The following is a 26,438-nucleotide window of genomic DNA, read 5'->3' on the forward strand; positions in this document are numbered from 1 at the left end:
GGGAAACTTCCGGTACCTGGACACGCAAACTGGCGCTGACCCCAGACATTGCGCGTTCGTCGTAGTTGGCGACGTGTGGAGGTCTGTGGGCAATGAGGAACCCGGCGGAAAGGGAGATCAGGGCGGGGATACCTAGAATAGACAGCCGAGTAATATATTACAGCATTCCGAATTCCACGGAAAACGCGTGTCGTTGTACATAATACTGAAACGAGTAGATATGAGAGACTTGAGATGGTTTCTACAGGGTTGAAACGCGTTTGATTCGACGTCTTTTGATAAGAAGCGCAAGTGACCTGAACGAGGTGTCTAAAGTACAAAGATGGAATGATAAAAGGAAAAAAGGAGATGCGTAATATCCGGGATGCGAAGAGCTTTTCGCATCGCTGCTCAATTCATTCAGTTCGGGATGCGAGCACGCTGAACGCTGACCTGACCTAAGCGGGACAGCGACCCATATGGGGGCGTGTTCGAAATTTCCTAAAATATTATAATTCCCACACCTCTCTCCGATCGGAACCCAAGGCGGATAACCAAAGCCCGGGTTGATTTCCTCCGGCGGAAGTTTCAGACAACACGCAGCATGATTGCCTCTATCTCGTCCAAAATCTGACATCCGAATTCCCCACGAGTACAGATAGACTAGGTACGGGATCGTATCTAAGCAGACGGCTTAACCACGTCCAGATAGAGTTTTTTCGTCTCCCCAGATATTTTCGAGGCTAACTAAGGCTCAGTTTCATTTCAGCGAGTCGGGGGCGGTATATCTTGGCAGGAGCTTCTGGGGTTAGTCAATGCCATCATTTACGGCGTGGACCAATAAATTCTCCGGACCAATCATCACGGGCTGGTTAGAAGTGCTCCCAGTCTTATCATACCCAATAATACCAAGCGACCTATAAAGGTCTTATTCTGGTCTACAGCTGCCTATCTCTTCCTGTTCACACTGCGACGTGCATCAAGTCTTCCTTGCAACGATGGGTTCATCTGTATCCAAGGTTCCTGCTCAAGTTTCGGGCACTCTGAACACAACATCTGAATCTGAATCACTCAACGAGAAAGCCTTTGTTCGCCCACAAAGCTCCACGTCACTCACAGCGGGTTCGCCGCCTTTGGCAACCGACGGTTCAATTTCACTGTCTAATGTCGATACATGGGAGTCCGCCGCCGCTGCGGACCCAAAGATCCAGCTTGCCCGCACAATCCTTGCGCATAACAACATAAAGTCGTCGCTTACCAGTCGTCCGGCCGGCGTTGCGATACCCCATGTTTTCAATCACGAGGTGGAGTTCAAAACTGGACCCGTCACAAACCAGAAGTCCAGTGGTAGATGTTGGCTCTTCGCAACTACCAACGTCATTCGACATGAAGTCATGAAGAAACTAAAGCTCAAGGAATTCCAGCTCTCCCAGGTGACCGCGTATGGTCATTGGTTCTCGCTAGCTCCTCACTCACAAATGCTATAGTCTTACCTCTTTTTCTGGGACAAGTTGAACAAGTCCAATTATTACCTCGAGCTTGCTATCGAGAATGCAGACCTGCCTGTCGATGATCGCCTAGTCAACTTCCTCGCGAAGGACCTCATTAGCGACGGCGGTCAATGGGACATGGCTGTCAACTTGCTTGAGGTATGCTTTCCTTAAAGACAATAGTATGGCATACCTTCAACGTCTCCTAGACATACGGTCTTGTTCCTCAGCCAATTTATCCCGAGTCATTCCATTCAAGTGCCTCGAGTCCCATCAACACTCTTCTGAAGATGAAGCTCCGAGAGCATGCTCTCACTCTTCGCACCCTCTCTTCATCACTGAAGGCCGATCACAACGTCTCGCAGGAATTAGCTATCTCAACCCTTCGTGCGAAGAAGGAAGAGCTTATGCAAGAGGTTTATACCATTATGAGCGCAACCCTCGGTGTTCCTCCTAAGCCTAACGCGGCCTTCACTTGGGAGTATTACACTGAAGATGGCAAGTATGCGAAGTGGGAGGGTACTCCTTTGGAGTTCTACAAGGCTTTCACGGCCAAGTTCTCGGTTAGTGCATGTGATAATCCTGACGAATGTGCATTCACAAGTCTCAAGCCGGCGGAGTCTTTCTCCCTTATTAACGACCCGCGAAATGACTACGGCAAGCTATTCACCGTGGACAAGCTCGGCAACATTTGGGGCGGACGACCTGTTTTGTGTAAGCCATGTCCATCAAGTCTGCATTACAAGAGCTTAACCGCTAGCAGATGTGAACACTGCGATCGATGACCTCAAGCAGGCCATAGTCCGAGTAAGCAATTTCGGATTCATCCTTCGATTACTTTGTTTGATTTTGACCCCACTCAGTCTATCAAGGCCGGCCAGCCAGTCTTCTTCGGTTGTGATGTAGGTCAATTCTCCGACTCCAGCAAGGATATCGGTATCATGGACACCGACTATTTCGAATACGAGGTAAGCCGTGTCTAACATAGGAATAACGGTTTTAAAAATCCACTCCTTCCCCTTACAGCAAGCATTCAACATCACGCTGGGGCTTACCAAGGCCGAGCGGCTGCAGACAAACGAGTCCGCCATGACACATGCAATGGTTATCTCCGGCGTGCATGTGGACGAGAAGACTGGTCGCCCCGTCCGATTTAAGGTGGAGAACTCCTGGGGTGAAGATAGTGGCGTCAAGGGTTTTAATGTGATGAGTGATAAGTGGTTCAATCAGTTTGTGTTCCAGGTTGTGGTGCACAAGTCTTTTGCGACAAAGGAGCATGTAAAGATCTTCGAGTCGGGGGAGAAGGTGGTATTGCCCGCTTGGGATCCCATGGTAAGACAGTGTTATTCTGCACATGCAAGATGCTAATTACTTTACCCAGGGTGCTTTGGCTTGAATACTAGAGCGGGCCCTCGTTGTGTAGTTTCTATACCACATATATACCATTTGTTTGTATGTTTGTAGATCAGTCCCAAGATGTTGTCGGTGAGGTTCGTGGACTTGTTGAGCGTGCGTGGTACTCTAAAACCAAACTAGAATACTCTTGCCTTGCATAACCTTGACACGACTTAGGCCCAAGACGAGAACCTAGGAAGAGCATAAGATCTGGTTTTGCATAGATTATACAGTAACAGCTCAGAGATAACCGAAGACGAAAAGAGCTAGCAGGCTAATAACGTCATAGCAATTGCGAGGACACCATGGCCTGAAGAAGATAGTATAATTGTAACGGTGCTGGTGCCAGCCCCCGACTCGCTCATTCCTGACGTGTGTTGTCGTCGAATGTAAATGCAAACTAGTATTCATTTCATTTTCATGTGGTTCTAGATCTACTGTCAATCTCGATCGACTCGTAGTGCATTTTGACGAGCTCTAGCCAAGTGGTAAGCGTGACAGGACAGAAATCTGTTGCAGGTTCGAAACCTGCTCAACAATCTTTTTCCTTTTACCACCACTTGAACATTCATGAATGAATCCTTCAAACCAGCTTCGTCTATCGCACAATTGATCACAGCGACCTGCTCATACTCACGTCAGCATCGACACAAACCGAGCCACTGCAGCAATCGTATACTGTTCTGCAAGTTTGACCGTCAGTCGAACATGCACCGACAAACACAATAGATACTGTCAAAGCAACAACACCGGCGAGCAGGGAGAAATGCATTTTCTGTGCGAGGTGATATGGGATCTTCTGGGGGGATCTCTTTGAGGGTGGGGGAACAGTGTATGACGACGATCAGCTTTTATATCCTGCATATACTTATGGGTCCGATTCTAATTGATTTGCTAGAATTGTCATTGCTGTTGCATGGCACAAATATTAGCAGAACCTGCAGGAGCGTATCCAATTGATTACGACTATTGTTTCTTCACAACCACAGAACGCTTGCCCAAGTCATCAGTCTCTCATTCATCGTTCCATCATTTGAACCTGCGGTGGCCCTGCCAGCGCAGCGACAAAGTTGAGAAGGTGATGCTTATTTGCGTTGATACTTCCGATATGTACCCGGTCGATATCTCATTTCATTTTTCTCCAACTCACTCACTGCTCCCTTATATGTAGTACTTGCAATTCGCTTATGCCATTAGTAGGCCGGTCACCTTGCAACTGCTACGCTTGGTCAAAGATTTCTGAAACACTAGTCATGGTCACAGCCATCACACCTCCCTCTAAAGGTTTAGACAATCACGACAATATCAAGTTAGTCCATGACGTACCCCGATGACCTTATACTTCCTCAGAGACAAGGAACAGCGTTGACGGAATTAGTGACTGTCAATCAACATTCTTCCAAGTTCCTCTTCCTCGTCAACTGTCTCTTGTACCGTCCAACATTCGTTTGATGGCCTGATTCTAGGTTCTTGTCTGCTCGTGGTTTTCGAGTACGCGCTCAGATAAGCCAGGCATCACATCGTCGGGACTCGGCAGGATAACTGGAACCCGACATTTTCTCGTTCTACGTGTATATTAAAATACAACTGATGGTGATACTTCGACCAGAGAAGTCCTCCCCACATTTGATATCTCCGTCGGAGAATTACTGGATCGCAGCAAAAATTCACGTGGTCAGTAACGTATTTTGCAAAACACAAAAAACACCTAGATGTATCCTCGCGCATACGAAAAATAGGACGTACTAACTGATCGGGCTTGAATTTTCCAGGGTCAACAAACACAATACTCAGCGATCGGCGGGAATTCGATGCAACAGCCGTGGACACAACATTTATTTCATGCGCATATATATTGCCATGAAACACCCACCGTGACGGTCGCATCGGATCCGATGACTAAAACAAATATGGCGAGCGCAAATCGGGGGACTTTTTCTTCTTCTTTGGTAATACTAATATCGCAAAGCAGTCGGCGCGCACGTTCGTAATGGAATCGGAAGAATTGTTAATGATGCCCGCCCTGTTGACCATTAGATCGTTAAGAGTATCATTTTTGAAGATAAATGACGCGGGTACACACTGCAGGATGTATCGTCTGACACCGAAGGGGTCAACCACTGAAAGGACGTCTACAGATACTGGCAAAAGGCACACCAGTATAAGCTGAAGTGACAACTACTTTGAACCTTGTGAGTTTTGAGAGAAAACTGCGCAAACAGGCAGTTTGAGGCATCATGATAGCGACGTAAGCACTCCTGGGCCAACAGAGCATCCTTTGAGACCGTGACTAGCCACTCATTTCCATGGACAGAATTAACCTGGTTGAGGCTGGTTCTGTGCCGTCTGTATTTTCCATTCCTGTCTGTCCATTTTCATGCGCTCGTGCGCAAGCTGATAAGCGAGGCACTCCGTCACATCATACTCTACAATAGTATATGTGCAATGTAATGTTTGTCAGGGATCTTTAAACGCAGGGGAAGTAACAAAGCAAGATATCACACACTGTACTTGGGCCAATACATTCGGCACAATCTCGGATATGAAAAGCAAGACCGTAACTCGTTTTTGAACACGAGCAATTTTTGACAGCAGGACACCCCTTCATAGCTAGGCCACTGTGATACTTACATTTAGAAACTTCAAGAAGGCATCAATATTACATAATATTAATAGTCAGTTTAATGCAAGCTTGTACAGTCATCAGCTTTCCCGCCGTCATCAAATTCCCACGGATGCAGATTCGTTTGCAGGATTCCTGTCTGTCTCGAGTTCCACTTAGATAACGTAGAATCAGGGATGATCCTGAAAATTTCGTCCTCTAGACCTCTCCAGATACATATTGCGGGAATGAATCTGGAGGCTCACTCAAGACTACTTTCACCTAGACCATCAGGATTCAGGCGTCAGGAGCGGACAACTGTCCTCCCTGTAGTGGCGAGCCAGAGCCTCGACTCGGAGGCGTAGACTCGTTTATTCTGAAGTATTCCCGCATTTGCACAGCAAGCGACGCACTGAGTACATGACACGTAGAAACGTTACAGGCTGGTGCTTCCTTCTATATTGTGCTCGGTTCTAAATTATGGTAATGTTCATTCTTCAGGATGTACTCACCAGATGCATATCTGTCCACCTCGCATTACTGCAATCCGCTATCTAAACAATTCTGCGGTGTCGACCAAGTCTGGTTTAATCTTCAACCAATCCACAACTCCCACATGTGTAGACGCAAACACGAAGTTCTTTGCTCTGCTTCTCACTGCATGTCTGGTTTGCCTCGAAGGTAGCAGTTGGCGTATATCTCCTCGGATCATTAGGATGACTGAATTAGATATGGTATCCGCGAAACTCCTGCAGTTACATTTATGCTCGAGGCTCGTGAATTTCGAGTAACCGTTCTCACTGATTCGGAGAGTTCGGCTGAAATCGGACACGGTAAGTTCCTGTATTATTTCAAAGAGATATCAGTTGATAACGAGTTGCCAAGTTTGAACATAGAAGTTCTGAATAACGATGTTAAACGGCTGTTGGCCAAACAAGTTTTTCGCCAATCTCCTGGAGCTGTGGATCAGGAAATCCTTTATATAATTCTATTGGTGCACTCTGCCCTGTGATGCAGCTATTGCGCGATACAATGAGTGAGTTCGAAATCCAGTCTTGGCTCCTGCTTACCATTCTCCCAGAGATCCGACTGTTCCTCCTGCTGCTTGCGTCTCTCTGGGGGACGTATGCGGTCAACTTTACCGACTGTTTTATCAACTTCAGACATAATGCGAGTCTGACACTCAACACGTCAGGATTAGTGGATGAAAATGGTGGAAATATAGCAAACACGTCGCCGGAGATCTTACAAGCAGTTGGATTCACCTATGATGCGTGTCTTTCACAGTGCGGCCCTGGAACACAGAAGCCCACCTGGGCAAACACTTCGCAGCAGTTCAGTGCTTGGCTATTACCCTACCTTGCGCTCATTTCTCAGCTGCCTTTCGGTGCAAGACATAGAGTTGACAACTTCATGTCTGCTATCCTCACAGTCGGTTCACCAGTGCTCGCCGGTTACTCGATGATTCTAACTATTCTCAACGCTCGGTGGATCAGTCGCCGATTTGAGAATGTGTCCTTCCCCAACGCCAGACACGCTGTCCGCATCCTTATAAGCCTTCAACAAACACCACTGAAAATAACAAATGAAGACTCACTACTTAGCTCCCTCATTGTCCTGCCGGAGAATGACGACTGGTGGCCGACGATTGCCGATTTTCTCGATTATACTCTCACTTGGTCCATCGCATCTGCGACATGCATTGCTTGGGTCATCGTTGCATACCTATTGACAGTCGTCGGCTCGTTATCGGACGTTAACGCCAACATCAACTCCAACGGTCAAGGCGCAGGGTCAGTTTGGTTGTGGCTCATACCAATCGTTATAGGTTGGCTGCAGCTATCTCCGAAGTGTGACTATGTGCGCATTAGACGGGCCATGGACAATGCAGATGCAATGGCATTTGTAGCCACCCATCATGGAGTCATGAAGGCATCAGACCTTTCTGAAAGACGAGCAATATCCATTGATTCCACTTTGGAACAGCCTTCCTCTCCTGACGAAAATTCAACTCCACCCGTCTATAACTATGCCAGGGCCATCCCATGGTCTCGGTCGGCAGAGGATGTCTTCGATGCTTTTCGAATGGCCTCCAACAATTCCAGAATGCACAGACCGGTCAGGGTGGGTGATATATGGAAGAATGCGGGCGGGAGGGACGTTATTGAGCCCAGCAACAGGTCTGGAAACCCGTCCGAAGTCAATGCTTACTGTAGACTTCCTCGGCACGCAGCACCAAGATACGGAATACGGAGCCCCTGGGCATCAGGAATATTTTTCCGCATGTTTGTGGCATCGCTCCTGCCCATAGCTTTGCAGTGGGCAACAACTGGTGCTGCGGTGCTGGTTGTGTATTTTACTCCGGCTGTGGTAAGCATCGTTTGGTGCACATGCCTGTACTTGTCGCTGACAAACGGGACACGATAGGGTCTTGGTTGTAGATCTCTTGGTTATATCATCTACGGCGCACTGGCTACGATGGTGTGGGCGATGCTCGTCACGTCGAGCATCATTTCGCACTACACATATTCATACTCGGGCAGATCCAGTTGGAGTCCTTTCTTTTCTATCACAATGCGTCTCGCAAAGGTCCTATCGAACCTTTTGAGATGGGGTGGAAAATTCTTGGCAATCGTCAATGCAATCTGGGTAGTCACAGCCAGCATGCTGCAGTTTGCGAATATCTATGATAGTTGTTACTGCAACTCGAGCGTGATGGGGAGAGGGGTCCAACATGCATATGGCATCGTTGTGATTGATAATTTAGACTTAGGTTCAACTGAAGCTGCTTGGTGGGGTGCGTTGGCTTTGGCTTGCTCTACCTCTTTAGGATTTATTTTTTTGATGAGTTTATTGACTGACTGTGTACCTACGTGATGTCTCTGAAGTTTTGGCAGTGAACGGCGGACTGGTGGAGGGCTCCCCACGTCAGGGAGCCTTGGGTGCGGCAGGGACGTAGGCATGTCCCTTACATTAGAAAATATTGTCCTCCATAGAGTATTACTCTGCATAGGATACCAAAAAAATTCAGCAGATGTACATACCATTACTGTATATATTTCATGAATATTAGGATATCGTAGCGGTGGCAGTCCCCGGCGCACATGAAAATACAGATGGGCCTGGACGTTTACGTAGGTTGCGGGACTCTCTACTTCGTAGAGTCGGGGAACAGAATCGCTTCTCAGGTTCGAAACCTGCCAACGACAAGGTTTTTTCTAGTGGAACACACCTTGACATTAGATAGAGGCCGAGCGCCAGCGGTAACCTTGTCCCACACGTACTGGTGTCGTGTACTAGAATGCATCAAAGGTACACTAATTGTCCATCGTCAGTAGTATCCTTTGGAAGGCAGCGAGCCAGGGTAATAATCAAGAAAGCTGCGGAAAATTCGCTGTCAGACAATATGTTACATGTGCGATAAGAATGAGCACATTTCAATACAGGTTTCGACAGATGATATAACTTTCAGAAAGCACAACTTAAGGGGTTGCATTTGCCAGTAGTCGGAAGATGCTTACGCACCGTGACATTCCTTTCCTTTAAGAGGTTTGTCTGATGAAGGGCCACCACCAAGTTTACATCATTTTAGTCCTAAGGCAATGCATGCTTGATGGTGGATGTAATACAATCACCTCGCGAGGGTTGGTTTCACTTGGTCAGATGAGATTGTGAGTGCATTGAGAAATTGAAAGTAATGAATGAGAATAACTAAACAGTGAGCAAGCTCGATGGAATCCACACTTATAGTGTATGAATGGTGTTTAAGTTCTCGGTCATCTTCTCGAACGCCCATAAGTTATGGATGATAACTGGAAAACTTTCCGAGGAAAAGCTGAAGCCATCGCGAGGCATGAAAGTGAATTCCTTTTCATGGATAGACTATCACATAAGAGGTTTCAGTACAATGACTGGGCTTAGTTAAGATGGACCTCCGAGGATCTATGCGCCGCAAAAATGATGTCAGCAGGTTTCGAACCAACTCCAAGAGAAACAGATTTTGACTCTGTTGTAGTAACCACCTGGCTAAGACCAGCTAGATGGACCTCCGAGGAAACCATCCATGAGTCAATATTTGTGTTCCGATAAAAAAAAGACCTGTCATTCAGCACGTTTCGAACCTGCGCGATCCAAGAGAAACAGATTTTGATTCTGTTGCGGAAACCACTTGGCTAAGACCAGTTAAGATGAACATCCGACAAAACCATCCGTGAGTGAATGTCGAAGTGTGTTCCGATAGGAAAAAAAACCTTGTCATCGGCAGGTTTGTACTCTGTGGTGGAAACAGTTGGGATGGACATCCAAGGAAACCATCCATGAGTGAATCTTCAAGGGCATGTTTTGATATAAAAAAACCTTGTCATTAGCAGGTTTCGAACCTGCACTGGCACAGTCCAACAGATTTAAACCCTGTTGTAGTAACCGCTTTAGCCAGGACGAAGTTGAGATGAACCTCTGAGGAAACCATCCAGCAAATCTTCAAGGCGTGTTCCGCTAGAAAAAAAACCTGTCGAACGGCAAGTTTCGAACAAGCACAGTCCAAGAGAAACAGATTTCGATTCTGTTGTGGTGACCACTTAGCTAACACCAGTTAGATGAACCTCCGACGAAACCATCCATGCGTGAATGTCAAGGTGTCCTCCGAGAGAGAAAAACACTTGTCGGCAGGTTTCGAACTTGCACAGTCCAAGGGAAACAGATTTCTGAATAATCAGTCCTTCGGCCTGCGAGTCAAGATAAACCTCTGAAGAACTGTCCATGAGTGAATATGGATAAGACGTTTGTCGACGGGTTCTGAATCCGCACCACCCAAGAATTCTAATCTGTTCTGGCACCAGTTGGCTATGACTACTCGAGATAGATCTTGAAGGATCTATACATGAGTGAATAACTATTGATACTCACGAGGTTAAAGGTGGGATCGTACAGCCACAATCATTGACCTTGTTGCAGGTACTGTATACAAGGTAATTCACTCGTTGATCTCGTCGGATCGGAGGTTGATGTTAACTGCTCTTAGCCAAGTGACTGCCACAACGCAATCAAAATCTGTTTCTCTTGGACTGCGCAGGTTCGAAGCCTGCCGAACGAAACCTTTTTCTATTGGGACATACCTTGACATCGGCTCACCATGGATAGTTTCCTCGGAGGTCCATCTAACTGATATTAGCCAGGTGGTCACCACAAAGTCAAAAATCTGTTTCTCTCTGCTGTGCAATTCCGAAACCTGCCGACAACAGTTCTTTTCTATCGGAACACGCCTTGACGGACAGACTGGCAATTCTTTGGAGGTTCATCTGATTGGGTGTAGCTTGATGCCGACGCCAGCCCCCGAATGACAGTTTTTTTTCTATCGGAACCACTGACTCATGGATAGTTTCCTCAGAGATCCATCTAACTGGTCTTAGCCAAGTGGTTACCACAGAGTCGAAATCTGTCTCTCTTTGAGTTGGTTCGAAACCTCCTGACAGTGTTTTTGCAGTCTTTGGTGTGTAGCTCCTGGTGCAGGGGGCAGAACTATTTGCGGCCAATTGTGCCGGCAGAAGTGGCAGAAATTCTCGCCACTTCTGCCACAGTGCTTCAAATATATCTACTGTGGGATTGTAGTGCTTCGGAGACTGAGTGCTACCCGTATCTGATTAGATGCATATGATGTCGGCAGCATGGGGAACGATAGATAAGAGGGTGATTGCAAGTGCCTTCAAAGGTTCAAAGGATGTCTGTCGACACTAACTGCAAGGCTTTCCCACCATGCCGATCCATCAGCTTGTCCGCCTGAAAATGGTGCACAGCACAGGTTATATGCTTTGAGGTTGTTGACAGGCAGTTGCTCTCTCCATCGCCATCAATATTGTTAGAACATCTTTCCCTGTAGTTTCACATCCTGCCCACAACATCACAGGCTTGGGACCCCTGGTCCACCAGGAGTCCAGGACTCCTGGACAATGATCTATTTGTAAAACTAATGAACTATTGCCATGTAGATTGCCACGAGCAATTGCCACCGATGTTATACAGTAACACGAAAACTAATGAGCAACAATTAGCGAACTCTTCGCCGAAAATTCGGTCATCGCAAGGACGGTCGACCGTTTGGCCCCTTGCCATGACGAGGCTCTTCGTCACGAGATTGTGTTACATGTACAAACTTTGCGGGCAGACCCGGCAGAGGAAGTTCCGACTGGCAACTGCATAAATATTGGCCAGTCTTCTTCCAATTTCCATTTCAATTTTACTCGCATACGGAATCAAGGTCTATACGTATGTATTGGAGGGTTTGCCTGATGACTGCCAGCAGCCACAGAACCCCGGTTTATAAGTATCCCAATAGTTCCTGCTTTGAATCAAACAGTAATGATGAAGATACTCCGCATTTCTGTGCCTTCTCCATTAAGTCTCTGGACAACCGTACGCTCGGTTGGCGCATTCAATGTTGCTTGTTCATTTGCTGCATTATGGACTTTTGTCAAAGTCTCAAGCGCGCTTCGCTGGCGATTGAAGACGACTCAACTGCGGGGTCCCCCTCGTACCAGCTTCTTGTATGGCGTTTCGCACAACATCGCCGCATCTAAAGATCCTGGTGGAATGTATGATCATTGGGCGACGAAATATGGGTTAGCGTATATGATTCCGAGCGTCTTCGGGAAGACTGTAGTCGTGCTGTGTGACCCAAGAGCTGTAGCACATTTCTATGCCCGAGAGACATGGACATATGTGCAAACGCCCATATCGTTGGCAATTCTGGAGCCATTAGTATGTTAACGTCATCATCTTACTTTGTCTGTCTGATATTTCTCGTCAGATCGGCAGAGGGGTATTATTGTCAGATGGTGAAAACCACAGGAGGTACTGTCGAGCTCTTGTCCTCGCGCCAGCGACTTATCTACTACCTGTGAATTAGGCAGCGGAAGGCTCTCATGCCAGGTTTCAGTAATGCAGCGATTCGGAAACTCACTTCAGTGTTTTATGACTCAGCATACAAAGTAAGGATTTGCGATGTGGGGAATACACCATCTCTTATCTTGATACTTTGCAGGTCAAAGGTGCATGGGACACTGCTATAGAATCGAGCAAAGGTGGCGGCGTTGTCATCGAAGTTCAGAACTGGTGCGTAGCTTTTCCGGCTTTGCTAGGGGCATTCCTAACCGAAACGACTCGAAGGATGAATCATATATCGTATGCGAAGATAATTTGTAATTGATACCTCTAACTGACGCATCACCAGTCTAGATACGATTGGCATCGCTGGGTTCTCCCATGATTTTGGCTCACTCGATGGAAAGCGAGCCAGCGTGACCGAAGTGTTCGATACTTTCGGAACCAACCAACAGGCCTCAGCATGGAACCAGTTATTTATCCTGCACGCGATAGCGTTTCCTATCATTACCAAGATCCCCACTCAGCGGACGAATCTGTTCAAGCAGCTTGGCGTAACCATGGAAAACATATCTAACGAGTTATTGATTCGCAGCCGCCGGGAGAAGGATGTGAATATGAGCGAGAGAAACGAGGAGAAGTCCGTCATCGGATTGTTGAGTACGCTCTCCGAGAGATCATCATGGTCTCTTGCTTAACGTGGCGATCAGTTAAATCCGAAAGCCAGGATGCCGAGCTTCATATGTCGAAGGAGGAAATAGTGGCTCAGGTCCGTGGAGTCTATGTATCACAGGCATCATTTGCGAGCTCACGTCCTGCAGGTGAAGGTCTTGCTTGTGGCAGGTTATGAGACGACATCCAGTGAGTCGGTTTCTTGTCCGCTGATATCATACTAGCTGACTTTTCGTCGACAGTCAGTCTTACGGTCAGCCTACCTTGTGATAATGTTTGTGCACGCTATTAATGCGATTATCAGTGGGCGCTGATCGAGCTATCGCGACACCCCGATGTCCAAACCAGCCTCAGAGAGGAACTGCTTGCGTTTAATGCCGATCCGACATATGACCAATTAAAGGCCGATCTTCCATACTTAGATGTGGTTGTCCATGAAACTCTACGACTCCATCCTCCAGTGGGCGAGCTCACTCGTCTTGTGAGTGTGTATGTTTACATCTAAATAGACACTTACAATAGGTCTACAGGCAGCGGCAGATGACATCATTCCCTTGAGCGAACCTGTGCACACGGAGTCTGGGGAAATGACGAACAGTATATATATAGGGAAAGGGACATTGATCATGATACCAGTCGCAGCGATCAATCGCTCTTCGGCCATCTGGGGACCCGACGCAAAGGAATTTAAGCCTGCTCGTTGGCTAGCTGAAGACGGCATCAGTGGGAAGGCCAAGGAAGTCCAAGGTCATAGGCATCTGCTGACATTCGTCGACGGCCCTAGGACGTGTCTTGGAAAAGAATTTGCAATCACGGAATTCAAGGTGAGTGAATCCAATCAGCTAGTTTGGACGTTACTCACTGCGATATAGGCGGTTTTATCGGTTCTGGTGAAGAACTTCGTGTTTGAGATGCGGGATGGACCTGATACTCCAATCGAAGTTGCGAATGGACTTTTACCCCGTCCGCGGGTTGTTGGAGAAGATGGTATTGGGGTACCTTTGAGAGTTCGTCGGTATGAATGATTGGTTGCGCTGCACTAGCAAGTTTACTGTGTTTTCCATGACTTACTCCCCGCTCGAATTGTTGTATTCAGATCAGAAGAGGTATGTGCGTCCTAGCACTGTAATGCAAAAATGTACCAAGTTGTAATAGAAAGTATTTGGTCAAGTTGTTTCATCATCCTTCCGTCGAGGCGATTCCCAATAGGATACGAGACTTGCACTTCGCGCATGTTCGTTTGTGAGTGGATGATTCAGAACCCAAGTTAATAAATACCCGCGCGTCTGACAGCTAATTCACGATACTTGTGTGCTTACACTTCCTGTGTCTTACTATGCTTATGTTCATGCAACTACGAGTCAGCCGCCTGCTTTGATGCCGCCGCAGTCAGAGAAAACCACCACCATCACTGGTAGCCACGGCAGTACTGCTGCTCGTGTGCTCAAGGTACGTGATGAACTATCAACCTCGTGATCCTTCAGATGTATCTTTAGAGGAGCCAGTCCTGGGATGCAAGTTTGTCGCGAGTATCAACAGCTTATAAGCTCCATCATTTGAATATCTTAATTCTCACCCTGCCATCTCCCATCCTCGTTGCACCCACCGAACGTGATATACGCACCCTCAATTCATGTCTTTCTACGCCGACGCCCCACCCTCTTATTCCACAACATCATTGTCAGTTCCTCCCAAATTACGACGTGTCAAACTTCGCAGGCATCAAGACCCCTGTATTATCTTCTCTAACTACGATCGTTCCTACAATGATCAGTACACCTTTGGAGCGGAAATGAAGACACCGTTACGCCGAACCCTACTATTTTTTTGTTGGAAAGGATAAAGTGGACCACGGAAGTTGTCATTATGCACCACCCAATGACTACGATTTGCGACCAATGACTCCGGATCTGTGCGTTGACTCAGACGCACGTAGTAACTGTATTATGAACGCCCTCCCAACAGTTTCGTGAGTCGCAATTCACTTCTCCTAGTCATATACAAAGATCCACATTGTCACACATTTATCACGAGTTCAATACACAGACATGAACCTCGATTGTAGTCCTTAGATTCTTCCTGCTGAGTCTCCAGAAACTGACTATCGAAGAGCTCCTTGACAAGGACGTCCGTTGTGATACCCTGGTGCACCTGCGTCTCATACCACCCTAAATTCAATGACCTCTATCGTGCGGAACTTCTACTCTTGATATTGCCTCAATATCATTCCTCATTCGCTTGCTCTTGCCCAGTGCCTTTTTTCCTCCAGCTGCGTTTTCATACCTCACAGCCCACAACATCTTTACACGCATCGTTTTCATGTTGCTCTCGTTCTCACCGCCTTTGTCGTAGATATCGCGATTATATGCTGTACTGTATAGCAATAAACTACATATTTCGTCGCATCCTATAGCTCACTTTGAATGCACTCGATGCAACGTGAACTTGAACGACTACAGGTGACCGTAACAATGATGTCTTTCTGTTCAGCTTCTCAGTCTGCCATGAGAAAGTACCGATGTTATGCATCACTTTGACGCAATCCATGGCGCACTCGCAACCGCATTTTTGATGGAATTGACATGCCTTGTCCGTCATTATGTGCTCTCACAAACCAGCTTTAAACTCACGAGTACCATACCGTCAGCTCACGTCGTTCACATGGGTAATCCTAAATTTGCTGGGTATGGAATGGAACACGAAGTATGATCCACTGTACACTCATTCACGTCTAATTCTATGTGAAATCTCCATAAGAGATCCATTACCGCAGCATCGTTGGTACTAAGGTCTGCAAATATTGATTTTAGTAAGTGCGAGTAACAGAAAGGGCCTTGCAGAAACTCACACCTCTCGGCACTTTTGCCAATGCTGTCCATGTACCATGCGGCTCAAATCAAGCTCGAGACCTCCTCTGGGTATCACTAATGTAGTCACAGGGTTATAGAATGGGTGTCGAGAAGCAGGTGGTACCCAGAACAAGAGTCGGTGTTTGGGTCCTGCCACCCATCCACTGTTAACATTCAGCACAAAGGGGTTCGAACTGCGGTCGTCATGGGATGCTCCATCCGTTAATTCAGAAGTGTTGCGCAACGCATGGATGGAGTTAGACGAGAAGCAAATGGTGTGATTGTTCCAAGTATTCAATGTCATGGGAGTGGGATGCATGACGCGATGTTCATTTGATGAGGCTGAAGGATCTGACACAGCGCAATATTGCGACGGCTGGCTCATCACTGCATCACACAGCCGAACAGTGTTATCGTCCGAACCAGTGACGATGCGAGTGCCGTCCGGCGAGAACGAGACCGATGTTACTGACTCAGCGTGCCCCCGCAAGGGCTCACCGACTGGCTCCCCCGTCCCTGCATTCCACAGCCGAACAGTGTTATCGCCCGAACCAGTGACGATGCGAGTGCCGTCCGGCGAGAACGAGACCGACAAAACTGAATAAGTGTGCCCCCTGAGTGCGGTCTGAACAGCTGGCCAATTTATATCACGTCCAGATGCCACACGGAGAGTATTCGGAAACCGTACAGAAAACTTCCTCGATAACAGAGAGTTGGCAGGCGAGAATGGGAGTACTGATACATACAGATGTGGCGTGCTATGTAAAATCATGCCGCCGAAGACTTGAATGAACCTCTGTACGTCCATTGCGGTCGACGAGACATCTTTGAATTCGGAATGGCCCTGTGGTTGCACATGAGCGCTTTTTCTGGCACTCAGTAGCAATGCACTCACCTTCAGCCACTGGGGAATGAGTAAGAGGGCAGGAACTGCACTGCTGAGCGCATTGATCAGGGCGAGCGACTCGAGCCAGAAAAACAGCCGCTCGTTGTCGAAGAACAATTTCACTTCTTTCACGAGTTCCTTGTCAAAGGATGTGGTTCGTACGTGCGAAATCCAAAATCGAGAGGAATATGACAAATGTTGGGGGATACATTTTTGGACTCGTCCTTGCAGCCCTGGATCTTCGCTATTAGGAAGATACGACGACTTCAAATCACAGATATTGAGGCGAAGACCGTGTTCCATCACTCGAAGTGACGCGAATGCGAGGTCGCGTTGCGCCTTCGACAGGTCGATGAAAAACTCTCCACTGGATGCTTTGTCCGTCAGGAAATCATGGAAGGATGCATGAAGGGGTCGGATTGGGGAATCCAGGTTGGTGGTGCCGCTAAGGAGGGAACCCATGCATTTTACCATAAGCTCCACGTCGAAATTGTCCTCTTGCGTTGGAAAATGGCGCCTCATGGCGTTCAGGGAGGCTATAGGAAGGGGCTCAGCTGTCCCTAGTATTTGTCCCATCACTGAGCGAAATCTCGCTAGCGCAGTCGAACGCAGTTTCTGCGAATGCTGGGTATTGGTGGATGTATCCCCGTGCATGATATCCGTTAAAATGAGGCGATACATGTCGTGCAACAGCGCGCTTGTCTCAGCAGGATCGCGTGACACCACAGCATTGTAGCAATCCATTCGAGATAGCCCAGGATGAGACTTTTTGATGTATCCGCAAGCGAGACGTGCCCACTCGAATAGTCCGTCAGCTTTCTCAGCGAGGACTCCAAACTCTCTGTCCTGGAAACCTAACACTTTCAGTTCCTTGGATACGTAAGCACGGATGTCGCGCTCTGCATCTGCCGGCGGAATATCATCCATCGACATCTGTCGAATATGCTGAACATCACGAAACTCGTCATTGATGTCATCAAGCGGGCGAGAGGTAACAATGAAGCGTAAGTTGCCTGGGAGGTTTGTGATTCTGGGAACAGCGGTGTTTTGATGTTTGCCAGCTAGAATACTGAGGAGGTCTTTCCGTGTCTCTACTCCACCGCTCTCGTCCAGTGCATCGACCACAATCACGATGGGTTCCCCAGTTGACCCAGATGACTTCTCTAGTGGTTCGATAAGAAGCTTCTTCCACTGCTGGATGATATCCACCGTCTTCTTGAGCGAATTCGCGGTCTTAACTGCATCTGCCAATGCCCGCCTCATCTCCGGATCACGGTCAGCCAGGTCGCGCGCGATCGTGGAAAAGATCTTTTCATGACGACGATCTGCTTCTCGCTGGCGGTCAAAACAGTAACACGAACCAAGCCCTCCTACGTCCTCGAATCACTTAGCAATGGTGTGGGCGATGGCCGATTTGCCCTTGCCTGCAGGGCCAGATAGCCACAGCACACGTGGAACATTGTCCCCAGTGCTGTTGACCCATTCCGTGATCTGGGAAAGGATTTCCGTGCGCGTCCCTTCAAGGCATTGTTTCCTGGTATCTGGTCCCGCACCCTCTGCATAAGTCATACCGCTGAGGTCTAATATTTCTTCTGAAAAAGTATGAATATATATCAAGTCACAAGGACGCCGAACTCTTACCCGTACGGTAGACATGTACGGCTACGTCGCGAGAAACCTGGTCCCGGAAGTTTTGCATGAGCCCCTCGAACACGTCATTGTACTTTTTGATGGTATCGTCCGTTTCTGAGAGGACGCCCTTTCCAAGTCTCTTCCCTGTGATTATGGTGGCTCGAGACGGTACAGATCGCAACAGCTTGTAACACTCACAAAATTTCTTGGTCTCCGAATAATTTGTGATAAATTGAGCATATTCACGGGTCTGCTGAGAAATCTTTCCAAGGATAGCATGCATCGACAAAATTTGTTTGAGGCTCTCGTCTTGTGTCATGAAGCTGTAAACTTCATATATCTTCTTGAGAAGTTTGAGTACCGCTGCGTCGCGATCCACTTGAGCTAGAATGATCTGTACAGATGATTGCTAAGCGGTGAGAGATAGGAGCAGATAAAGAGAAAACATACTTTGACTGCAAAAGACAACGCGCCCAGTGCCATCTTTGCATATGGATGTACCTGTAGAACTAGATTAGTTCGATTACGAATGAGAGGAGGGCCTGCATACATCCGCAATCTTCTCAATAACTTCGTCGAATATCCTGAGGGGTTTGAGATATGTGTCCTGAAAACTGTCAGCAGCATCGAGATCCGCTTGTGCGTCTTGGCCAACAGACGCCGCAGTTATCGCAGGCCCAGAAAGTGGATGCATGCGTTTTGTAGCCTCTTGTGCACCCCGAAGTGCCGATTGGGTATCACCCTCCACTTCCATACCAAACGGCGCTGCCTGATCCTGCGTGGCTACCAAAATTTAGAGAGAGCACAGTGACTGAAGGGCAAGTTTGGGAACCTACCTCGATATTCGGGGGAGCAGGGCTACGGCTACGGGAGTCTTTCGAGCGCTTGTTGCAATGTTAGTCGTATGCCAGGACACTCACTGGACATGCTCGTTGACTCACCGAGATCCTTAACTTGTCCTTGACCTCCCCAAGAAACCGACGGATTTTGCCACGCCGGGGTTGGTGCTAGACGAAGGATGCGTCATGGTCAGTGTTTGAAGTGGAGTGAATTAAGCGATCCTCGAAAACCACGTACCTCACTTCCACCAACTGCTGCTCCGCTAGATTTGTGGGTTTGTTGAGTTGAATCCCTCGACGATCTGCCTTTGCTCATTGTGAATAGCAGTTGAAGCGAAGTAAGTGTTCCAGTGTTACAAGCGCTAAGCGATAAGCATGTACCACGTTCTTCTGATCGTCGAATGTAGTATGTATGATTGTGACAGAAATAGCCTCGGTAGTGCTTGTGACATCCTTCGTGTGCATGATGCTCAATGAGCACCACTATCATCCTCAATTCTAACTCGTCTCTACCGAACGCGACATACGCGTCATCAACCCTTTCTATGCTGCAACTGCGGCAACCCAACCTCCAAGAGCCACCTCCAACATTTCCACATTTCCACGAAAGAAGGCTGGCGCTCCCTTCAAATGGTCATTTTCACCTGCCATCTTCAGTGGGTAGGTACCCAAGACAGATGACTCCACCGTCCACGTTGTCAGCGACATGGTGCAAAAGTTAGCAAGGGACCCAGGTTCTGATTGGTACCAAGATCAATCCTATGCAGAGTGCATGGCAGGCCGCAGAGTGTTATCACGTTATAACAACTACTTTTCGTCCGTTCAATCTGCTGTCGGAGAATAGACTGTTGTACTAACCCAAAATGCGTCACTAGCATAGTTCTTAGTTCTCACCCTTCCCCTCGTCTCACCCATTGAACGCGACATACACATCATCAACGTCATGCGGCCACCGCACCCTCTTAATCCTCGACCTCCAAGCCACATCCACTTTTCCACCAAGAAGGCTGCCGCTCCCTTCAAATGATCATTTCCATCCGCCGCCTCCAGCGTGTCCCAGATGCATTCCCGTCTGTCAGGCACCCAAGACAGACAACTCTACCACCTACGTCATTGCCGTATCCGTGTGTCCTGGCCTTTCTAGATCAGATACCATTGCACCGCTATCAGCGCAGTTTTAGGACAGGATCAGTCCTTATTCGGCGTCGTTCTTCATTCAACTCGAATACCTAGGTCCTAGGTATTCTTCAGATAATCCACGACATCTGCTACGAAATCTTTGCTGTATGTCCTTTTTCTCCCAACGTCTTTCAAGAGCAATGCTTATCAAGGCACCGATCCTCCAGAAGAAGTGTTCAAGGCAGGTGTACTCTGCCGCGAGTGTGATATTGTTAACCTACGAAATCTTACGATGACGGACGCTGCCGACCCGCAGGTAGGTGAGTCAGTTTGCTTGGTTGGTGAAGGTGTTGATGATGACGGATACGCGCAGGCCTCGGACTTGGTGTATATGACAGAGGCGAACAGCACCAAACTTGCAAGGAAATCATACAACACGGCAAACTGCAAGCGCACCACAACCCTATTGACTCCTTCCTTCGATAAGCAACACACTTCCTCATCCGCCTAGCTGAATTCCTTGACAACCTCCACGCCATCCAAACCCTCCAAGCACGCATCCAGCACTCTCCAGGGCTCATACCCCCAAACCACAGCCACTTATCCTGGTCCTACACACCTTCACCCATCGTCACTCACGTTTCCGACGCATGCTGACTTTGTCGTTATTGGCTCGGGTATTACTAGGACGTCGTTTGTGAGGAGGATTTTGGACAGTGCGAGTGCTGATGGGCATGATGTTAGAGTTGTTGTGTTGGAAGCGAGAAATGTGTGTTCTGGGAGGTAAGTATGACATCGACTATTTCATAAAGCAGCGCACTAAGCATATCTCACTGCCTCTATATCACTGGCTACACCTCGTTCAAGCATGATCACGGACAAGTTGTCGCCCAAAGGATGATTAAATTGAAGTTGGCACATCTCGAGGAACTACGAAGCATCGCAGAGCAGGAAGGCACTCTTGTAGAATCTCGGTGGTAGGAGGTAGAATCAGTAGATGTGCTTTATAACTCAATATGTTCGAGAAGGCGAAGACAAAGGTCCAAATTTTCCCATGCGTCTAAACTGTGCCCATTCTTCCCAATCAACTTTACGAGTCTCATGGTTAGTACGGCCGCCATCCGTCGGGTTGCAAACGCTCATCTTTGAGGTTCACTCCAGCGTCGCGTTCTGGTGAGAATTCACGAATGTTTAAACTTGACTGATCTGAGCTACGACATGATATGTACAAGTTTAAGGATGAAAGTTCGGGGAGAGATTACGGGCGAAGGCGCGCAGCGCCTCCCGGCTTCGAAGGGACTTTGTCCTAGGGACAAAAGGGTGAGCTGCTATCCCGCATTTTAGGAGTTCGACGACGCGTGCAGCGAACATCGAGGAAACCCCGACTTTTTAGGAGGAGAACGTCGCGACTTACTGGGTTCTATCGTGGGACGTGCCTTGTCCAAGCTAGCGCACTGGGGGCAGGGTATATCGGAGGAAGTTTTCGTGTACCTCTGGTGCGTCTTGCATGTACGGTGCTAGTACTTGTGCGTGTCTGCGAAGGTATACGATGAATGCGTCGCTTGCCTATCTCCCTTTAACTTTAACTACGTCGAATGGAACATTACGGAGGAGATATTCGAGGGTTCCTCCGATGCGGATACCGTGTCCCTGCAGTGGCTGGAAGCCTGCTGCCTTGGTTGCGCTTGACAATCTTTTGAGGAAGTTTGTCTTCGTAAGCGGTCTGTGGGAGGCTTTGTGGCGGTACGCGAAGAGCGCTGTGTCTAGAGGGGGGCTGTTAACCCGAATATGATTGCGCATTGCCTCTCCTGGGTCTGCGAGTCCAGACTGGTGCGCCCAGAATATGTCTTCTCCATCTATTGCTACCTTGGGGTGTGGGATGCAGAAGTTTGTCATTTCGAGACCTTGACGATCTCGGGTGTTTTGCATGTCTGAGGGTTTGACATGGATCTTTGGGTCGAAGGCGTCTAGGCGATTGACAGTGAACTTGCCAACTCAGGCACATGTGAAGAAGATTGTTGTTAGACATGTGTATATGGCTGTGTCAAGAGGGTTATCGAGGTCGAGTTTCTGATGGATAGTTATGATTAGAGGGATGGTATAGGGTTCATGCTTTGGCTTCTTCGACAAGGCTGGGGTGAGGGATATGGCAGCTTTGAGCAGTGCATCAATCTCTGTGTCTTTGCTGAGTGTCCATGCAACACCATGGAGGGTGTGCCATGCCTGGATGCTGTGGACGTAGTTGGATACTGTCCTTCCAGAGTAGTGCCTGGCCATTTCTGTAATGAATAGTGATATGAGAATATGACTTGTGGGCGTGTGCTGGTCCTCTGAAATCAGCTTGTTATCACAGAATACATGGTATACAAGCAGTCCCGATCCGTATGTCTCCTGCATGCTTTCAGCGTAAGCATGTACCATGACATCGTGAATTTTACCGATTTCAGACTGAGATAGCGGTAGTCGTTTGCCTTGAGTGTCTTTTGGGGATCGCATTGTCATGGGAGCCCATAGGTATAGTCTGTCCTTTGCCAGGCACTGTGGTCTAAGTGGGGAGGGCAATGGTGCCAGGTTAGGGTTATACACTGATGCCTTGTGAATGAGGGATGAGGGTAGGATGCTCTGTGTATGTACTAGTCTTTCAATGCTTCAAAGAGCTCTTCTCCATGGCACTCAAATTCCCGGTTGAGGAAGGTGCATTGTTGGAGTTCTTCTGGGAGGTGTTCTTTGACCATTGAGAGAACCTGTTTGTGCGGTGGTCTGGCACAATGTGTGCTGTTCTTGGCAGGGCTGCTGGTGACATTTGTGATGAATGGGCTGAGCTCAATAGGGATGGGGATTGGTGGGAGCATCTGGCATATGGGGGGATATATGCCCTGGGAGGGTCCATCTGTGGGATTGTCCTTGCTTGGGACATATCTGGTGAGTACTCATCAGGAAAAAATATGTTAACTATATAGACCTATATAGTCAGGGTAGTGCATGTAGTTCCATAGTCAAGTCCCTTCTATGTAGTCAGCGCTGTACTACATAGTATCACGTAGCAGCTATGAAGTACTACCGTAGTTCATAGGAGTGCTACTACATGCAACTACCCACAGCTATATAGCACACAAAAGCACCCATAATTTGTTGGAGTGCACAGCAACCAGCAGCTAAATCGCATGCAAAAAAAACCAATCACATCTGAATTTGGGTACCCGACACACGAGATAGTATAGTATAAATGTCCTACTCAATCCTCCTCTTCATCCACACCTGTAAACATGCCACTCTTGCTACAAGCCTCCAGATCCTCCTCCTCTTCATCTGCATCTATAAGCCTGCCACTCTTGCTATGAGCCTCTGCATCATCCTGCTCCTCCAGCTGGTACTCTCGAATGGTGTCTTCAAAGGCCTTGTTCTCAGTGTGGACCTGAGATGTAGTACTAGCTGATGACAGACCGAGTGATTCAACACCTGCATGAAAACTTTGAAGCATGAATGTTAGAATACTAGAGTAAGTCAAAACATACTGGCCTATGTCATGCAGATTGGTACAGATTCTCTCAAGGAGTTTGTAAGGTGCGGTAGACAGGTCCATATGTAGTGGATGTGAACTTGATGTCTTCTTTGATGCCTTGCAGCCACTCGTTGATACAACATTTGATCTACAAATAAGACATTGTTAGTGCCCTCATAAGAACTTGAATACAAAATCAGCTCACAGCTGTAAGCACAAGTGTGAGAGCTCTAACAGGAAAGGGATTGAAGTACTTATGGTAGATGAGGCCCTCGTCGTTCCAATTTGAGAACCACATGAGGTTGATGCCCTCTTGGAGTAATTTGGTTTTGTAGACCCCCTTCTTTGATGACCAGTCCTATTATCCAATGTCAGCACACAGTAATGTAGATTGTCGTCTGTGTACCTTGAATATAAAGGCTGAATTGGCTTTCAATGACTCTGCCTGATCTTGGTTCTGTTGCATCACCTGCATGGAATTACTTGCCTGGAAACCATAAAAAGAACTAGTCAGCAAGTGCATCTTGGTTTTGAGTTCACCTCACACATGTGATGTGCAATTTAAGAGCTTTGTATCAATCAGACCTAGAATGTGGTATGAACAGATTGCTTACCATTTTGACTGCTAACAGTGTTATTTTGACATCAATATCTTTAATTTTGCACACCTTGTGCCAGGCCTCTTTGGCCAAATTTGTCTTGATGGCAACAGAATCAGGAAATGGGGCTTGTGTGACAATCAGACATCGAAAAATTGAGCAGGCTGTTGTGAGAATCTCTTTGGAGATGTTGTCAAAGTCGCTGGCTTTGACACGTTGATGTGAACCATCTGAATTTTTCTTGACCTTTGGGACTATCAGGACATCTTCTAAGGACATGTTGAATTGTCGCTTGGTCCCCCGAGCTATTGGCAATGGTTTACCAGTGTTGTCATCATCATTGTTGTAATCCAGGTTGGTTGACTTGGACCTGTCATTGTCATCAGCGTCCAAGGTAGGAGTGTCGTCTGGAGCATCATTGAGATGGGTACTGGCCACATTCAAGTTGCTTTGTGGTGCTGGATAAAGTTAAACAGAGGGATATTAGGGTAGTCAGGCTAAAATTGATAGAGTAAACACATACCCTTTTTTCCTTTTGTGTTCAAGTCAGTACTAGTAGGTGCTATGTGTGTGCTGGTGTCGCTGTGGTGCCATCTTGGAGGAATTTTGCCTGTGCTGAACTTCAGGGCACTAGTGTTCGACAACTTCATCTTGATGCTGTGATCGGAGAACTGAATAAAGTATGGTCAGTGGCTCATTTAAGTTAGGAAAAAAGATAAAAGCTCAGACCATCATATCTTCTTGCCTGTCAATGTCGCTATGCAGCTCTGAAGGCTCTTGCTCAAAGTTGTCGGGATGGTCTTGGTAGGCAGCCTTCAGTGCCTTTTTCTTCTGCTTTTCTGACTTCTGTTGCTTGACTTCTTGGTGACGGGTAATATGTTGAGATTCAAAAACTATAGAGGATCATGAGTGAGTAAAATACAATATTTTAGTAGTACTCACAATGGTAGGATTCTTTTTCAGTTGGTCGACACTCTCAACCACTTGTGGTGCGCACATTCAGCAGTGCTGCAGGCATTGACGAGGTGGTGCGTGCATTCAGTGGTGCTGCAGGCATTGATGAGGTGGGCTTGGATTTTTGCTGCTTGGAGGCAGCCTTAGTATAAGGTGCCATGGTCGCTAGAGTACAAGGTGTGATTAGCGTTAGCAAAATATATAAGACCATAAAACATACAAACAACTCACAATTGAACCTTGATCGTTCGTTGATTCCAGGGCTCATTTGGCTAAAAGCTGTGTGTTTAATGGAAGAAATGATAAAAAGATTTGAGCATACTGTCACAATATTTTTTCACTGTCATGGATACCCTCAACTTTACAAAAAAATGGTACAAAGCTTGCTTCAAACACTCACCACACTCTGACGAATCCTCCAGCACAATGTCACCATCTGCCAGTCACAAAGACACTGCCCATAAAGATGGGAAACTCGAGATCAAAAGGTCAGTTATCCCATTGCCCCTCCCAATTACCCCAATGTACTTACCAGTGGTCTGCAGGCCAAAGCTCGAAGAGCCTGACACAGGCCCAATATTCCCGCACCCTCCATTTCATCAGACTCCAGGCCCCATCTCGGTTTCCCAATTATACTTGTGCAAGCTCATTTTGGAGCACTGGGAGGCAGAAGTGAAGGCCTGCAAGAATGCCAAAAAATTGCAACTATTAGAATTAGCACCAGGCCCTGGCACTCCTAGCCTCTTACAAGCAAGCTTCCGAAGACTCATTAGTGAGCGCTGGGATGCAGAAGTGAAGCATTGTGAGGAGGTGAAGCAGGTGCAACTTTTAGAATTGCTTCTGGCCGCCCATGATATTTTGAAACTAGTGTAGTGTGGCAACCAGAAGGTACGGTCATCTGGTAAAAAATTATGGCACATGTCAGAAATGCTATGGAGTTGTGCCAGGAAAATAAACCTGAACCTTGTGATGAGGAGAGCCTACTGATATTGGTGAAACAACGGAGCTAGTCTCCATAACTGACTGCATTCATGTGGGTTCTTG

At 47.4% G+C, this 26,438-nt stretch overlaps 8 protein-coding genes across 8 annotated transcripts; 6 read left to right on the plus strand and 2 right to left on the minus strand.

Moving 5' to 3' along the window:
- The first annotated feature begins 516 nt into the window (after nucleotides 1–516).
- Nucleotides 517–3,048, plus strand: BJ212DRAFT_1355500 (peptidase C1B, bleomycin hydrolase). Its single transcript, XM_041335672.1, has 9 exons — nucleotides 517–646; nucleotides 738–1,412; nucleotides 1,467–1,628; nucleotides 1,679–2,032; nucleotides 2,081–2,183; nucleotides 2,233–2,276; nucleotides 2,333–2,437; nucleotides 2,496–2,801; nucleotides 2,851–3,048. Exons 2-9 carry the CDS (start codon nucleotides 978–980, stop codon nucleotides 2,863–2,865), a joined length of 1,524 nt encoding a protein of 507 aa, XP_041192733.1. The 5' UTR covers nucleotides 517–646; nucleotides 738–977; the 3' UTR covers nucleotides 2,866–3,048.
- Nucleotides 3,049–6,498: 3,450 nt separating this feature from the next.
- Nucleotides 6,499–8,343, plus strand: BJ212DRAFT_1272161 (uncharacterized protein; the record flags this gene model as incomplete). The annotated part of the gene is made up of 2 exons (XM_041331003.1): nucleotides 6,499–7,836; nucleotides 7,894–8,343. The coding sequence occupies 2 exons, from the start codon at nucleotides 6,499–6,501 to the stop codon at nucleotides 8,341–8,343; spliced, it is 1,788 nt and encodes a 595-aa protein (XP_041192734.1).
- Nucleotides 8,344–11,823: 3,480 nt separating this feature from the next.
- On the plus strand, nucleotides 11,824–14,039 carry BJ212DRAFT_1272034 (cytochrome P450; the record flags this gene model as incomplete). The annotated part of the gene is made up of 11 exons (XM_041330996.1): nucleotides 11,824–12,219; nucleotides 12,269–12,312; nucleotides 12,368–12,449; nucleotides 12,503–12,573; nucleotides 12,628–12,642; nucleotides 12,692–13,002; nucleotides 13,053–13,111; nucleotides 13,164–13,211; nucleotides 13,319–13,495; nucleotides 13,545–13,838; nucleotides 13,887–14,039. The coding sequence occupies 11 exons, from the start codon at nucleotides 11,824–11,826 to the stop codon at nucleotides 14,037–14,039; spliced, it is 1,650 nt and encodes a 549-aa protein (XP_041192735.1).
- A 1,626-nt stretch (nucleotides 14,040–15,665) lies between these two features.
- On the minus strand, nucleotides 15,666–16,731 carry BJ212DRAFT_202636 (WD40-repeat-containing domain protein). Its single transcript, XM_041342623.1, has 2 exons — nucleotides 15,863–16,731; nucleotides 15,666–15,805 (listed from the first exon to the last, which is right to left on the minus strand). Exons 1-2 carry the CDS (start codon nucleotides 16,669–16,671, stop codon nucleotides 15,799–15,801), a joined length of 816 nt encoding a protein of 271 aa, XP_041192736.1. The 5' UTR covers nucleotides 16,672–16,731; the 3' UTR covers nucleotides 15,666–15,798.
- Nucleotides 16,732–19,549: 2,818 nt separating this feature from the next.
- BJ212DRAFT_1355567 (uncharacterized protein) lies at nucleotides 19,550–20,293 on the plus strand. The gene is made up of 2 exons (XM_041335673.1): nucleotides 19,550–20,036; nucleotides 20,096–20,293. The coding sequence occupies exon 1, from the start codon at nucleotides 19,694–19,696 to the stop codon at nucleotides 19,940–19,942; it is 249 nt and encodes an 82-aa protein (XP_041192737.1). The 5' UTR covers nucleotides 19,550–19,693; the 3' UTR covers nucleotides 19,943–20,036; nucleotides 20,096–20,293.
- Nucleotides 20,294–21,036: 743 nt separating this feature from the next.
- BJ212DRAFT_202701 (uncharacterized protein) lies at nucleotides 21,037–21,777 on the plus strand. Its single transcript, XM_041342624.1, has 5 exons — nucleotides 21,037–21,122; nucleotides 21,207–21,316; nucleotides 21,368–21,443; nucleotides 21,501–21,512; nucleotides 21,572–21,777. The coding sequence occupies exons 2-5, from the start codon at nucleotides 21,237–21,239 to the stop codon at nucleotides 21,647–21,649; spliced, it is 246 nt and encodes an 81-aa protein (XP_041192738.1). The 5' UTR covers nucleotides 21,037–21,122; nucleotides 21,207–21,236; the 3' UTR covers nucleotides 21,650–21,777.
- A 2,110-nt stretch (nucleotides 21,778–23,887) lies between these two features.
- BJ212DRAFT_1272059 (uncharacterized protein) lies at nucleotides 23,888–24,382 on the minus strand (the record flags this gene model as incomplete). Its single annotated transcript, XM_041330997.1, has 3 exons — nucleotides 23,888–23,989; nucleotides 24,059–24,199; nucleotides 24,248–24,382. Coding segments are annotated over 3 exons (378 nt in total), but the record flags the coding sequence as incomplete, so codon positions are not given.
- Nucleotides 24,383–25,739: 1,357 nt separating this feature from the next.
- BJ212DRAFT_1299801 (uncharacterized protein) lies at nucleotides 25,740–26,267 on the plus strand (the record flags this gene model as incomplete). Its single annotated transcript, XM_041332923.1, has 2 exons — nucleotides 25,740–25,882; nucleotides 25,940–26,267. The coding sequence occupies 2 exons, from the start codon at nucleotides 25,740–25,742 to the stop codon at nucleotides 26,265–26,267; spliced, it is 471 nt and encodes a 156-aa protein (XP_041192740.1).
- Between the last annotated feature and the right edge of the window lie 171 nt (nucleotides 26,268–26,438).

The sequence above is a fragment of the Suillus subaureus genome (genome assembly GCF_016647635.1).
Source record: "Suillus subaureus strain MN1 chromosome Unknown BJ212scaffold_17, whole genome shotgun sequence".
NCBI classification, from domain to species: domain Eukaryota; kingdom Fungi; phylum Basidiomycota; class Agaricomycetes; order Boletales; family Suillaceae; genus Suillus; species Suillus subaureus.